The 13,807-nt window shown below is 54.8% G+C and overlaps 5 protein-coding genes across 5 annotated transcripts; 2 read left to right on the top strand and 3 right to left on the bottom strand.

Annotated features, from left to right (window-relative positions):
* The first annotated feature begins 66 nt into the window (after positions 1-66).
* On the top strand, positions 67-1,438 carry BO70DRAFT_359556 (ER membrane complex subunit EMC3). The gene is made up of 5 exons (XM_025542564.1): positions 67-222; positions 276-277; positions 414-779; positions 850-1,011; positions 1,096-1,438. Exons 1-5 carry the CDS (start codon positions 173-175, stop codon positions 1,287-1,289), a joined length of 774 nt encoding a protein of 257 aa, XP_025402463.1. The 5' UTR covers positions 67-172; the 3' UTR covers positions 1,290-1,438.
* A 132-nt stretch (positions 1,439-1,570) lies between these two features.
* BO70DRAFT_350476 (uncharacterized protein) lies at positions 1,571-2,140 on the bottom strand (the record flags this gene model as incomplete). The annotated part of the gene is made up of 2 exons (XM_025541696.1): positions 1,571-1,663; positions 1,730-2,140. The coding sequence occupies 2 exons, from the start codon at positions 2,138-2,140 to the stop codon at positions 1,571-1,573; spliced, it is 504 nt and encodes a 167-aa protein (XP_025402462.1).
* A 392-nt stretch (positions 2,141-2,532) lies between these two features.
* BO70DRAFT_426902 (MET18/MMS19 family protein) lies at positions 2,533-6,485 on the top strand. Its single transcript, XM_025547839.1, has 6 exons — positions 2,533-2,637; positions 2,721-2,994; positions 3,056-3,153; positions 3,204-3,343; positions 3,392-3,580; positions 3,634-6,485. The coding sequence occupies exons 1-6, from the start codon at positions 2,556-2,558 to the stop codon at positions 6,046-6,048; spliced, it is 3,198 nt and encodes a 1,065-aa protein (XP_025402461.1). The 5' UTR covers positions 2,533-2,555; the 3' UTR covers positions 6,049-6,485.
* Positions 6,486-6,551: 66 nt separating this feature from the next.
* BO70DRAFT_285619 (uncharacterized protein) lies at positions 6,552-10,757 on the bottom strand (the record flags this gene model as incomplete). The annotated part of the gene is made up of 9 exons (XM_025539171.1): positions 6,552-7,127; positions 7,254-7,958; positions 8,076-9,176; positions 9,249-9,878; positions 9,938-10,276; positions 10,358-10,456; positions 10,510-10,545; positions 10,610-10,639; positions 10,701-10,757. 9 exons carry the CDS (start codon positions 10,755-10,757, stop codon positions 6,552-6,554), a joined length of 3,573 nt encoding a protein of 1,190 aa, XP_025402460.1.
* Positions 10,758-11,740: 983 nt separating this feature from the next.
* On the bottom strand, positions 11,741-13,152 carry BO70DRAFT_164357 (uncharacterized protein). Its single transcript, XM_025538312.1, has 2 exons — positions 12,827-13,152; positions 11,741-12,730 (listed from the first exon to the last, which is right to left on the bottom strand). The coding sequence occupies exons 1-2, from the start codon at positions 13,041-13,043 to the stop codon at positions 11,874-11,876; spliced, it is 1,074 nt and encodes a 357-aa protein (XP_025402459.1). The 5' UTR covers positions 13,044-13,152; the 3' UTR covers positions 11,741-11,873.
* Positions 13,153-13,807: the final 655 nt, after the last annotated feature.

Here is a 13,807-nt window from a genome sequence, read left to right as displayed (position 1 = left end):
CTAAAGCGGCCTGCGCCAAGTCCGGGCCCCGGCCGGTCCAACTCCGTCCAACCTCGTAGAAGTGCGTGGGGAGCTGCCATTCCATCTCATCTCATCTCTTTCCGCACCGCACCGCAAATCCCAAGAAAAGACAGACAGGCTATCGCCAGTCTCGCTCTATTTCCCGCTCATCATGGCTTTGCAAGGGGTCGAGCAGACCATCCTGCGGGATCCGGCTCTGTTGTGAGTATCCATCTCCCAATCAATCAATCTGATGATCGGCTTGATGTCAAAAGTGGTAACTGACCGACTGACTGACTGATGATATGCCTGTAGCTACTGGATCGTATTCCCCATCACCGTGGTCATGGTACAGCCCCCCCAATCCACATCAACAACCACTCCCTCCCTCCCACTAATACATATGCCTTCAGATCCTAACCGGCATCCTCCGCCACTACGCCACCGTCCTCATGAACAACCCCCCAAACCCGCCTCCACGCTGGCCGAATCCCGCGAACGCCTCGCGCTCATCCGCGGCGTCAACCTGCGCAATAACGCCCACGCCGTCCTCTCCAAGGAATCCTTCGAGATGCGCAAGACCTACCTCGTCTCCGCGTACCAGAGCGGCGCCTTCCTCAAGAACCCTGACCAGCGCGGCCAGCCGCCCGCCAACCCCATGACGGACCCCGCTGGCATGGAGGCTATGATGGGCATGATGAAGGGGAATATGATGATGATGATTCCCCAGACGCTGATTATGAGCTGGATTAATGCGTTTTTTTCGGGCTTTGTGATTTGTGAGTTATGTTCCTTCCTTTTTTGAGGGGTGTTTGGGGGGACTGGGCTAACGATTGTGGTGATGGGTAGTGAAATTACCCTTCCCTCTTACGATCCGGTTCAAGTCCATGTTGCAGTCGGGCGTCATGACTCGCGATCTGGATGTTAGATGGGTGTCGAGTCTGTCGTGGTATTTCCTCAACTTGTTTGGACTGCAGTCTGTCTTTGGGTTTATCTTGGGCAGTGACAATGGTGAGTTGCTTCACATTCCTTGGGGGTGTATAAAGTGAGCGGGGGGGGGGGGGGGGTCTGTGACTAAGTACTGATGCTTGTTAGCTGCCAACCACATGGCCCAGCAGATGTCCTCCATGAACCCTGCTGCCGGTATCAACCCCTTCCAGCCCGGCCAGGACCCCGATAAGCTGTACCAGAGCGAGGCGGAGAACCTGGAGGTGATGGAGCACTTCTGCATCCTGGATGGGGTACCGGAGCGGGTGTTGCGCCACTACGCGGATCATAAGAGCTATTGATTGTCTTGCTTGGTTGCTGGCATTTGAGTCCGTGGCTGTGTTATGTTCCATATGGCCGAAATTAGACGTGGAGGTGTATACGAATATGATTTATATTAGAAGCGCAGCATGCGTCATGTGTATAGCAAGCAGTCAATAACATCATCCATAATCATAAATCGAATCTGCATGAGAGCGTAACCCAGCATCAACCATAAAATATATAACGCCAGAACCAGAACCAGAACCTACCACCATCATTATCAACAAGTCATAGATACCACAAAGGTGCCCACGTGAGCCTAGGCATAATTTAGAACCCCATTCAGAATCCAAACCTCCCCATTCGACACCTTCTCCGCAATACTATCCACCTCGACATCACCGGGTTGGATCTAGAACACACAGACGCAACATTAGCACAGTCCCAAACCAAGAGCAAGGATTAAGAAAAAACCTACATAAATCTTCTCCCCCCTCCTCACCCACCCCACCTTATCCCCCGCCATCGTCTCCCCTCCCCTCCCCTCTCCTTCCACCCCATCACCCCATGGACTCCCAACAACAACATGCGCCATCACGAACCTCTCCAGATTCTTCTTCGCGCGATCCTGCCCCTCACTCCCCTCATACGCCTCCGCCTCGCCGTACCGCGCATAATCGTCCGGATTCTCCCACGGCTTGCGCGGCAGGTCCATGATCGCGCTGTTCCGGGGCGCCAGGACCGTCATGTTCTGGGTGGGGTCGTTGAGGCGCGACTCGACCGAGTCGAATTGGCGGGTCAGCGAGGCGAAGACGTTGATGAGCCGGTTCTTGGGGAGCACGTCGGAGAGGGTGGGGTTGGAGTTTTCTTGCGAGGGGGTGGTGCCCATTTTAGGGGAGGGGTTGGGGTGGAGGTGTAGGTGTGGGATGGAGGGCGAGAGCCAGTTTTGGAGGTGGAGGTCGGGGAGGTGGTTGTGGACGGTAGTGGTGATTGCGGGGATGGGGATGGGGATGGGGATGGGGATGGCCCAGGCTTGGGTTTGAGTCAGGGTTGCTAAGAGAAGGATGAAGGGATATCGCATTTTGAAAAGGGTTGTCTAGCTATCTATATAGAAGAGAGAGAGAGAGAGGGAGAGGGAGGGAGATCAGCGGGCCATGACGCAACAGGCAGGCAGCGGAGAGAGCACGTGATGCGATCGATAAGGGCCAATGGATTGGCGGGCACAAACGGCGTCATGTTCCGGTCGCGGAGGCGATCCGATCCATCCTACACGACTCCTCGCACTGACAGACAGACAAGGCAAGATGTCGGCATTGCAGACGTTCCTGCTGGTCGTCGACCACGACAAGCAGGAGGCTAAGCAGATCGCGGAACGCATTGCTCAAGGTACGTGACGTGCGGAGGGCCTGGGCGGAGGGGTATGGCATTGATTGACTGTATCGGGCTAACCGCTGGGGTGTGGTGTAAAGACGTGGAGAGCAAGAAGACCTCCCTCATTGATGTCGTGCAGTCGCTGGGCGAGTATATCAACGACGATGACGCCATCCTGCGAGGCAAGGCCGTGTCCTACCTCACCGCGGTGATCAGAGCTCTCCCGCCGAAGTTCCTGTCGAGGCAGCAGATTCAGGTCCTCACGACTTTCTTCAGTGACCGGATTGAGGATGGAGGGGCTGTCGCTGGGTTGGAGACTCTGCAGAAGCTCGATCGGTTTAACAAGGCGCTGGCTGAGGAGGTTGCTCAGGCGTGAGTACTTGGATACCTTGTGGTTGCGGTTGTTATCTGGACTGCTGGCTGACTTGTGCAGTATCTTCGAACACTTCCAGGAACTCCAGTCTCGCTCTCAATCCCAACGGTTCCAGGTCTATACGTTGCTCAATGAACTGATGATCAACCATCGCGCCGGTGCGTTACACCTCTGTCCTTCCATACTGCTCAGAAATTGACTGGTCTAGCCCTGCATGACATGGGCGATCACTCCCTTGTTGGCATAGTGGACCTGATGACGGGCGAGAAAGACCCGCGCAACCTGATGCTGGTGTTCTCGATCCTGAAGGTGGTGATGATGGAATGGGATGTCTCCAACCATGCCGAGGTATGTGCCACAGCCCGGATCTGGTCTCCTGATAACTGACCTGCGAAGGTTCTGTTCGACTCTGTCTACAACTACTTCCCCATCACCTTTAAACCCCCGCCGAACGACCCGTACGGCATCACCGCGGTAGACTTGAAGGGCCGTCTCCAAGATTGCATTTCGGCGAACAGCCAGTTTGCTCCGCATGCCATCCCGGCTCTGCTGGATAAACTCGACTCGACGTCTCCCAATGTCAAGGTACGTGCTCGTTATACTGCCCCCCCTTCACATACATGCTGACAGACCCCAAGAAAGACGCCCTGAACGCTCTGATTGCGTGTGTCAAGTTGTACGACCCAAACACCGTGTCCAAGTATTCGATCACGATTTGGGAAACCCTGAAGTTCGAGATCCTCAATGCCCAGGAGGAATTCCTCTCCGATCTTTCCCTTGAGGTCTTGAGTGCCATTGCGCAGCGGCTGTCCGAGGGCGTCACGCAGATCTCCGATCAGTTGCCTCTCGCGCAGTACTTGCGTCCCATCACCAAAGAGTGCAGCGAGCAACTGCAGGAGCCCCAGCAAAAGCAGGCCAAGCCGGCTCAGCTGATCCTGAGCTCTGTCTCGGCCGCCTCGGCCGCTTCATTCACCCTCATTGTCCAGACGGTCGTTGCGCCACTCTTGACAATCTATCAAGGAGCTGATGGCATTGCCAAGCAAAGAGCCCTGTTGGAGACATTCGGCGTTCTCTTCAACGCTGCCATCCAAGTATTCGGCGAGTGGACCACGCGTGACCCGGAACCCACCATCGACAACCCCCTGCTCGAGTTCAAAGACCAGTTCTCGGACATCTTTGGCCAGGCCCTGATGGGAGTGATCAAGGAGGAGGGTTCTTTCCGTGTCTCCGCTTTGAAGGGATTCCTGCGTCTGTCAACTCTGCGCAACTACTTCCAGGACAACGAAATTGGGCTATTCGTGCAGTACCTTGACGAGATTCTCCTCAAGGAGGAATCCGTGGGTCGCGATGACCTGAAGAAGGAAGCAATCGCCGCCCTGACCGAGATCTCCAAGCACAAGCCACGCCTCATCTTGGACATCACCTTCCCTGCTTTCGTGGCTACCCTTCCCGACTCTGATGACGGGTCAGGCTCCGACTACATATCCACCCTCGAGACCCTCGCGCAGATCAGCGCGGAGAAGGACATCTTCGACACTCTGGTCCGTCGACTCCTCAGCAAGCTGAACATCCTGCTGCAGAAGGAACAGCCAGGATCCGTGGACTACCCCCGGGACATCCTCCTCACGATCCTCTACGTCATGAACCAACGCAAACTGGACCAAGACCCGAACCTCGACCTCTACTACGACAAAATCGTCGTGAGCCTATGCCGCAGCGCAACGGCCGCAGCTTCCGGCAACGCCCCGAACACCATCCTGACCGAGGCCACCGTCCTGGACGTGCTCGGCAAGCTGTGCAACCTCATCATCCGGTCTCTCCCAAGAAGCAAGCAGGATGAAGTCGCCGAAAACGTCTACACGCTCTTCACCCCGGCCGAGGACTTCCAGCCCGTGCCCTTCTCCCCCTCCCCCAGCGACAACCACCGCCGCACAATGATCATCTCCACCTACCTGCTCGCCAGTCTCCCAACCGACAGCAAGGCCCTCCCCTACAGCACCCCGAACATGACCCCCCTCCTCTCCGACATCACCACCCGCTGCGTCGCCGAAACCTCGCCAGCCACCAGCCTGGCCCTCCTCCGACACCTCGCCCTGCTGGCCAACAAATTCCTCCCCAAGACCGACCTCGACCAGGCCACCACCCTCCTCGACACCCTCCTCCCGGCCACCACCCTAACCACCGATCTCCCATTCACCCTCCCCCCAACCACCATCCAGACCATCTTCTGGCTCTCCAAAGCCCTCATCCTGCGCCTCGCCCCCAAAACCACCCAAATCCTCACCACCCTCCTCGCGCTGCTCTCCTCCCCCGACCCCACAACCAGCACCACCTCCGCCCGCGCCTTCACCATCCTCCTCCACGACGACAACGTCCTCTCTGTCCCCAACGGCGCCAACATCCGTCTCCTCTCCAAACAACGCGTCTTCACCACCCTCATCCCCCTCATGTCCACCCGCATCCGCGAAGTCAACACCGCCACCTCCCCCCAAGAACCAACAGCATCAACAACAACACACATCAAACCCGCCCACCTAACCGCCCTCTCCGGCATCCTCTCCACCATCCCCCCATCCCTCGTGATGCCCGAACTCCCCACCCTCCTCCCCCTCCTCCTCCAAAGTCTGGACCTCCAATCCGCCGACTCCACCCCCGTCCGCGCCGCCACCCTCGACACCCTGTCCGTCATCATCCGCGACAATGGCGTCCGCGTCATCGACGACTGCGGGCACGTGCAGAGTCTCGTGTCCCGACTCCTCAGCACAGCAGAACATGCCCCTGCCTCCGGCGCAGTCAATACTCCTCGTCTGCGCGTCGGCGCCATCAAGTGTCTGTTTCTGCTGGCACAGGTGCCTTCGGGTTCGGGTTCCGATGCGCCTGCTGTCGCGAAGGCGGGGACCCTCTCGCCGCTTCTCTCGGTGAAGAATCAGGTGTTGAGGGCGCTGCTGTTCGTCTTGGATGATCCCAAGCGCGATGTGCGCAAGGCGGCGGTCGATGCCCGTGCCGCTTGGTTGAGGGGCGTGGATGATGCCCCGGATGAGAATGATGATTGATTGATTGATCGATTCCTTCACTAGTTGATTGATCATATCTAAAATTTCTGTTGTTTCTTTTCTACCATTCTTTTTCTTCTCTTCTCTTTTTTTCTTTTTTCTTCCCTTTTCTTTTCTTACTTTTATGCATTGATGCTGCCCTGGTTGTGTCTTCTCTTTCTCTCCCGGACATAAAATGTGTTTGCTTGGGTCTTGTTGTTGATTGATGGATAGAAGGGAGATTTCGGACAGGCTGTGGTATTTTTTTCGCGCATATAAATAGATAGTAGATGTTTTTGGACTTTGTGGTTGTCGAGTGGAGATCGACTTGATCGGTCTGAGGGTCTACGGAAATAGTTGGCGGGTTTGCGCCTGCAGATAGACCCTATATACCATCTAGAAAAGGTATAAAACAAGGGATGCCTCGTTTCAAATAGTACTATGGACCAATTCGATTCAATTCAACTAGCATGGCTGGCTGGTGATGGTGATCCGTCTGTAGGTACAAAGGCCGTTCAAATCTCTCACCAAAACTCTCGCTCCACCACCTGTTCCATAGTCACGGACGGCACTCTAGGATTCAGAACCACGATATCCGCGCTTCCCGCCTCTTTGATACTCTCAATGTCCTCGAACTCTTGGCCTTTCGATACAATGGCGTTGTCAGGCAAAGTCGCGGGAGCAAGGGATTCGGCCATCTCGAAGACGGCGGCAGGTCCCTCGTTCCAATAGCCGACACCATCGGCCTTTCTCATGACCTGGTGAGTAAGGCGGAGAAGATCCCCAAGACCACCCGCTCCAATGGCTGTTGCGACAGGCGTGATTGGGGTGGGCTCTCCGGCAAGGACAGCGTCTCTTCCGAGCAGGTCAGCGCTGCGCCAGTCTTCCGCACGCTCACCCACTTCGAGATCTGCGTTGCTTCTCAACAGAGACTCGATCCCGGGGCTGACTAGGGATACCTCATACCAGAGGCGTCCCCTCCGGATCATATCTTGCAGCCCTGCTGCGCGTGCGCGCACTGCCTGGGCATCCGCAGGAGAGGTTCCGATCAGAAGATCTTGCACTTCCGTGATCTGCAGGAAGATATTCTGGTCATTCGGCTGCGGCTCGTTGGTTGAACTATTTCCATTTGAGGGGGCTTCTGGGACCGACTTCAACCGTCCACCCTCACGACGGGCTTGCGCTTTAATCGATGATTCGATATTAGAAGCGCCTTTGGCCTGAACATCCTTCGAGGGATCCTCCTCGGAGCGAATGTACCTATGCCGAGTCCAACGTTTCATGAACACCTTGTCAATAGTCACCTTTCCACCTTCAGGCAGACGAGTAAAGATGCGGAGAAGTGACCGGCCAGGCTGCACCCAGAGATGGTCGATCATATGCTGGGCAGCTTCATAAAAACCCACGTTGCTCCCCGGAAGATACTCACCCACGCGATTGACAACCACGTTCGCATCCCAGGTGTTCCCAGGAAAATGCAAGTTCACTCCTCCAATAGGCACAACTGGCTGCCTGACAGAGAAGTTGCCTTGTTCGTCAATAACTATGACGAACAGCTGGCCGGCTTTGGTTCGGCAGTGGTATTCATATGAGACGCTGTATTCACTCTCGTCCTGTTCGAACATGCGGCGCTTTCCTTCTGCTTTAGATGTTCTGAGGGCGACAAAGTGATCGGCATCAGCACCCGACGTTGTAACTCTACCGAAGAACTTCGTCGTGGGGGCAGCTAGACCATTCTGTGGCTGGAATGTTTTCATCCATTCACCGAAAGATATCAATCTGCCGCTGTAGGTTTTCGGGAGAAGTGGTACCAAGAGCAATCCGATCTGAATCTCCAATGTCATCGCCCCAGGAAAGGACTCGGCGGCTTCCAAAGTAGGTTTCAAGGCCTCATAGACCTTTCGGATGTGCTCATCCACGTCCTTGTCCGTCTGGAACATCCGATTGTCTTGCTTCTCCTGGATCAATGGAACCTTCTTTGAGTATACGCTTATTAGCTTCTGGTTTTCGTCTGCCTTGATCACCGGGGCTGCCATTGCGTCTTTGACTTCAGTCTTCTCCTTTTCGTCATTCTCCTGGATTGCCGGTGCCGTCTTTGCGTCTTTGCCTGGGGCAGGAATGGGCCGAGGCTTCGAACTATCACTAGGCGGTTTCTTCAGTGGCTTCTTGAAAATCCCCCAAGCATCTTCGAGCGTTGCCTGTTTCTTTGCCTTGGTCTCGGCTTTTGTTTTGCCCTTGCTAGACGCTGCTTTGGGTGCCTTGTGACTCATCGTGCGATGAAAGTTTCGAGACACAACCTCGTCATCAGACCGTGTTTCCGTTTTGTGGGTCCTATTAAGCTCGAAGACTTTATCGTGAGCCATATCCATATGTTTCTGGCGCGAAGTCGGGCGATCATCATGGGCACTTTCCGCCAGAACAGATGCAGTGTCCTTACTCTCCGTGTACATCCTGCTCAAAGAAGCCAGTCTTCTTGCCTGCTCGGAGACGCTTTCGCCGCTAGACAAGCCTGATCTTTCATTACTGGACAAGCCTGCTTTTTCGTTGCTGGGAAAAGGCCTGTCATCGATGGGGAATTGCGGCTCGTCACTGCTAGGAGTCGCTCCTGGGACCGATGCTGAATTGCCAGGCTCCAAGGGAATGGGAAAAGTCTCGAAAGTCAAACCAGCAAGGTCAAGAGAGTTATCGCTTATTCCCAGAGCAAGCACATTGGTCGATGGCTGGGGCTCTAAGGGTTTGACGATATTGGAGGACGTTCCGGTTGGAAGCAAGGTAGGCGCAGGAGTCACCGGCCCAAACACGTCAATGAGCTCATTCCGTTTACCGGATTTCTTCTCACCTGACGGTGCCCGGGCTGAAGTGGTTCGTTTACTCTGGCACCTTCCCCACGAACTCTTAACCGGCTGAGGTTGAGGTGGGCTTCTGGGGTTCTTGAGACCATACTTGGTAACATCGAAGCTTGGAGGAAGACCGATCCTCTTCTCCTGTATCGGAGTGTCCGCGTTTGTCGAGGTCGTCTCCTGCCGAGCATCCGCTGTCTGCCTTGTAGTAGCACCTTCAGCATTGTAAATCATCTTCCATTTCCTGCGAGGGGTGGGAGGCTCTTCTTCAGGGGCTGGATTTTGGGTCTTCATCGGCTTAGATTCGGTCTGGACAGGCTTGGAAGCTGGTGCAGGCATGGAATTCGGTGCAGGCTTAGAAGCTGGGGTAGGCTTAGGAACAGGGGCAGGCTGCCTTCCGCTCGCGGGGATGGCTCTCCGTGCCATTATACCAGGCGGTCTCTTGACCGCAGGAGCAGGGCTTCCCGTACGAGCTGGTTCAGGGCGAGGGACAGGACGAGGAATATCGCGAGGCTCAACTTCAGTATGAGTCTCAGTTTCAGCGGCAGGAACCGGCTCTTCCATTTCAACCCTCTCAACAACCCACTGGTTCACCTGCTTTGCCTTTTCTGCAGTGAGGTAAGGGTGTGCTGCTGAGATGGAGGAATCCGTCACCTGACGATTCACGGCAACACGCTCATCGACTGCCTCCATGGCCAGGTACTCATCGCCCTTTCCGATCTCCGGGAATGTAAAGTCGTTCCAGATGCGAGACTTCCCAGGCTCCTCTGTCACATGTGGCGGGTTGAGAATGTTGGCAGGCTCTTTGAACGTCTGAACCTCTTTATCATAAGAGAGGAGGACGGTGACGAACATCTGACCGAGATCCGAGCTGCCAGGCATACTCGGATCGGCCAGGATTCGACTAAGAGCCACCTGGTTTAGACTGCCATAGTTCTGGATGCGGAACCGGAGTTCATCATTAGGTGGAGAGGCATTGAAGTTTATCACATTTGGCTTCTTAATGAAGGTCTGTTGAGCCTGTTAGCGGACTGCATTGCGAATGAGCCGTTAATGGGACGAGGACTTACCAATGCACTCTCAATGCGAGAGAGTTTTGCTAGAGCATCCTCAACGTCTGCCAAATCCTTTCCCATGACCTGAGCGCCATCTTCTCCGATAATGACAATCTCAGTTCCAGTCAACGTCGCTATTTGACTAATGAACTCCTGGAAACTATTGGCTGCAAAGCAACCCGCACCTCCGGTAGAGGATAGCCAGATCTTGGTAACTCGGGGGCGTGAATGGGAGACCAACACCTCATCCGAGCCGTCATCCAAAGCCAGAAGACCCTGGTCATCTTCATCCGAGCCGGCCATGCTAGCATCTTGGAGGGGAGCGGAGTCATCAAGCTGGCTAATGCGAGGCATCTGAAAGACCCAATAAATCAGCCATTGCTCCAGACAGCCAATCACAAAAGCAAAAAAAAAAGCAGAAACAGCTAAACCCACATCAAGAAGATCCTTGTCCTTCTGGCCATCAATGAATGCCGAGACAACCTTTGCCAGCTTAGGCCTGCAGTTCTCCAGGTTTCCCTTGACCTCCAGCACCTAAGTATGTTAACAAAGCAGGAACATCAAACTAGATGCAGATCCAAGCGTACATCACCAGACTTATTGTATTCGCATGTAAGTTCAAGCTCAGGGTTAGATTTCCTGAACACACATTAGCACCCTCTATCAACACGCACATAGTTAGATTACATGCCTAATCCCCTCAGCGACCTCCTCCACCTGCACCGAGTTAAGTTAGCAGCCCGCTCCATCTTCCAACATAATATAAGCAAACACCTACCCCAATGGCCTCAAAGGCCCACATGGACGCGAGCGTCAGACGCTGTTTTGACGCCATCGCAGCGGGCCTTCCGGAACAAAACAGCAGGGAAGTCCAGCGGGAATCACAACGGTGAATCAGGATGATGATCAAATGCGACGCCGCACCGCACAGGCCCTGATTATACTGTCACCCCGACGGGGGAGGGAGATTCTTGAAACAAAGTACGCGGGTCCGCAGTTTGGGCAGTAACAATGAGGATAGAATGCAAGAAAAAGAAGAGAAGACCAAAGATCGCCGTTCAACTAACGGATGGGATACTTGGGTGGTGGTTGCGGACAGACCGGTGAGGAGGGGAAGGGGAGGAGAAGGGGAGAAACAAGAAGGAAGGCGGCCGGACAGAAGGCGGGGCAGCAGGTCAGGCAGTCAATTAATCGTCCTTGGAATGAGACATGGGGAAATGGTGAATGCTGGGGACTCAGTACCACGCCGAGACCATTGAACAAATGGAGCAAACGGACGGCGGGTGCATGCAGCGGGCAGTGAACAGTCCCTGTCACTGCGGGTTGAAGGCATTCAATCCATCCGGATCAATGCCCAGACGGCCGGGGAATGAATGGCCTGGACCTTGGGGAAAAGAAGAAGCAGTTGGTTGGGATGGTGGGGGGGATGGGTTTCCAGATCTGGAAAGAAGCTGCTGGATGGCCGAGACACAAGCCCGGCTGGTCACGCCAGAGAGAGTTTGGTGGCTGCCTGTTGCTGCTGGAACTCTTGTATTATTTTTTATGTATATACACGTATCAGTCTGCGCATATGAGAAGGTACAGTCATTGTGGCTATCTTTTCAACAATCTATTGCAGGGGTATCGAACAAATCCTTAAAACTCCAGATCTCTGCCAGAGATGACTGGAGAGTGAGCATGCTGTAAAGAACAGTGAACGAACGGCGAGATGAATGTGAAAAAAAAGGAAAGAAAGAAGAAAGAAGGGAAAAAAGGACAGAGAAGAAGGGAAAGGAAAAGAAAAGAAAAAAAAAAAGGAAAGAAAAGAAAAGTACAGGAATAGAATATGAGCCTCCTCTCCCCCAACCCAAGGTAGAGAGAGAGGCGAAGAGGAGGCCGAAGCCATGTAGCCAGTACAGGGCGCCTTTGGCGCCCGCCGTCACTCCACGCGTGACGGCCGGGATGGACCCATTTATTGGGCATCCTTGATCTCGTTCTTGACCTGAAGGACCCATTTCATTCGCCCCTCAGTCTCCTTCAATGAAGCGAGAGCCGCATCGAGCCTGGCCTCGCCCTGACGGCCATTCTCGATCAGCCGCCCCACTTCTTCGTCCTGCGCTTGCTTGTAGGCCTCGTAGTTGGCGAAGAGATTGTCGAATCGCGCTCTGGTCTGCTCGATTTCACGGTCCTTATCGGCCATCATGGCATCCAGGCGTTCCAGCTGGTGTACGCTCGCATCACTGTGCTTCTTGAGACTGATGTAATCATCCCGCAGCAGCTTCAGCTTCTTCAGATGCTCCACCTGCTCTCGCTGCCTGGTCTTTGCGAGCACGTCATACTGAGCTTGCGAATGGCTGGAGGTTTCCTGCATCTCGGCGCATCTCCGATGGAAGTCATCCCGGGCTGCGTCCATCAACTGGTTGAACTTGCGTGACTCGCCCTCTGCCTGAGTTCGTCGGTCCTTTTCGCCCTGCATCTCGGCGCGGAGCTCATCGATCTTCTTGTCTTTGCGGGAGATGGAGTGGAGGTTTGTCTCATTGGCCTGCTCGAGGTTCCGGAGCCGCTCGGTCATGTTCTGAACCTGGGTCTTGAAAGCATCGTTCATGCGCTGGGTCTCTTCTGCTCGCGAACGATAGAGGGTCATCTCTCGAGTCAGACGCGCAACTTCCTCCTGCAGATTGTGTATCACCCGGCCGGACTTTCCCGTAGCTGCGTGGCCGACCGCCGAAGACCACTCGGAGGTCGCGGCATCGTTCGCGGTAGAGGTGTGCGTGCCGTTGGAGCTGCCGGTGCGGTTCGTACCATTCGAGGCCGGGGTAATAACGGATTCTATGGTCATGCGCCGCGGTTAGTGAACGGTTTGACGGTAGGGGAGGCCGGCGGGATCGGGGGAGGCACCGGAGGAGGGGGCCGGAAGCCACTTACCGGTCGACGACTCGACGGCCGCGGGAGTCTTCTGCTGCTCCGAGGAGCCAATCTCAAACAGGCCGTTGTACTGGTGCATGTTCAATTGGGTTTCCACATGGGGTAGGCTCACACGAGGGGCACGGCGAGGATCTGACGTAGGTAGCACAAGCAACTCCGGGTCAGCATTTTTCGTTCCTGCTTTAGGGGATTTTTTGACCCGACCGAATCGGGCCATGCCGAAGAGGACGGATAGAACTGGAATGTTGGCTAAGGTGAAGTCGCCGCAAAGAGCAATGCGGCAATGGAAGAGGGAACAGGCAAGTCTTCTCCCAGTACCCTTCTCTATCTCTGTCTCTCTCCCTCTCGTTTGCCCCCCCTTGGGAGCGAAGCAGTCCACGCAGGAAGCTACTCCGTACCCGGAGTTGGGCCGCAGCAAGGAGCGCCCAGCAACAACTTAATCCGACGGAGTTGTAAACAAACGAGTCGCCGCTGACAGCTGACAAGCCTGGGATCCCCGCAGCGGCCTTGGAGGGTTCAAGTCTGGAGAATTGGATGGAGAATTGAGGGCAGTGGCAGATTGGTGGAAGGCATCGAAGGCACGAAATGACAACGCGGCAGGGGAGAAAAAAAAGCACATACCACGGAGTGGATCAAGGCTTGATTGCAGGAGATCTGCAGCAGGAGGAGAAGGAGGAGGAGGAGGAGGATTAGTATTGCTGTGAGAAGGATGTCGCTTATTCATCGCCGAGACATCAGAACGCGCCGAGATGCAGAAGTAGAGGAAGTAGAGGAGCTTAAAGCGGGCGCAGAGAAGGGAAGGCGAGCGAGTAGGAGATTTGAGGCATGACTTACCTTAGTGTTTCCTAACAGTCGTGGTGACCCGCTGACTCCGCGTAGACACCAGCACGAACCATTGGTTAACCAACAAGAGCAGGTCGGGGATTATCCCAATCAAAGAAGTGCACGGAGCCAACAAAGAATGAATCAATAAATATTGGA

The sequence above is a fragment of the Aspergillus heteromorphus genome, assembly GCF_003184545.1.
Source record: "Aspergillus heteromorphus CBS 117.55 chromosome Unknown BO70scaffold_4, whole genome shotgun sequence".
NCBI lineage: Eukaryota > Fungi > Ascomycota > Eurotiomycetes > Eurotiales > Aspergillaceae > Aspergillus > Aspergillus heteromorphus.
Note: the sequence above shows the minus strand (reverse complement) of the source record. Positions and strands in the feature narration are given on the sequence as shown.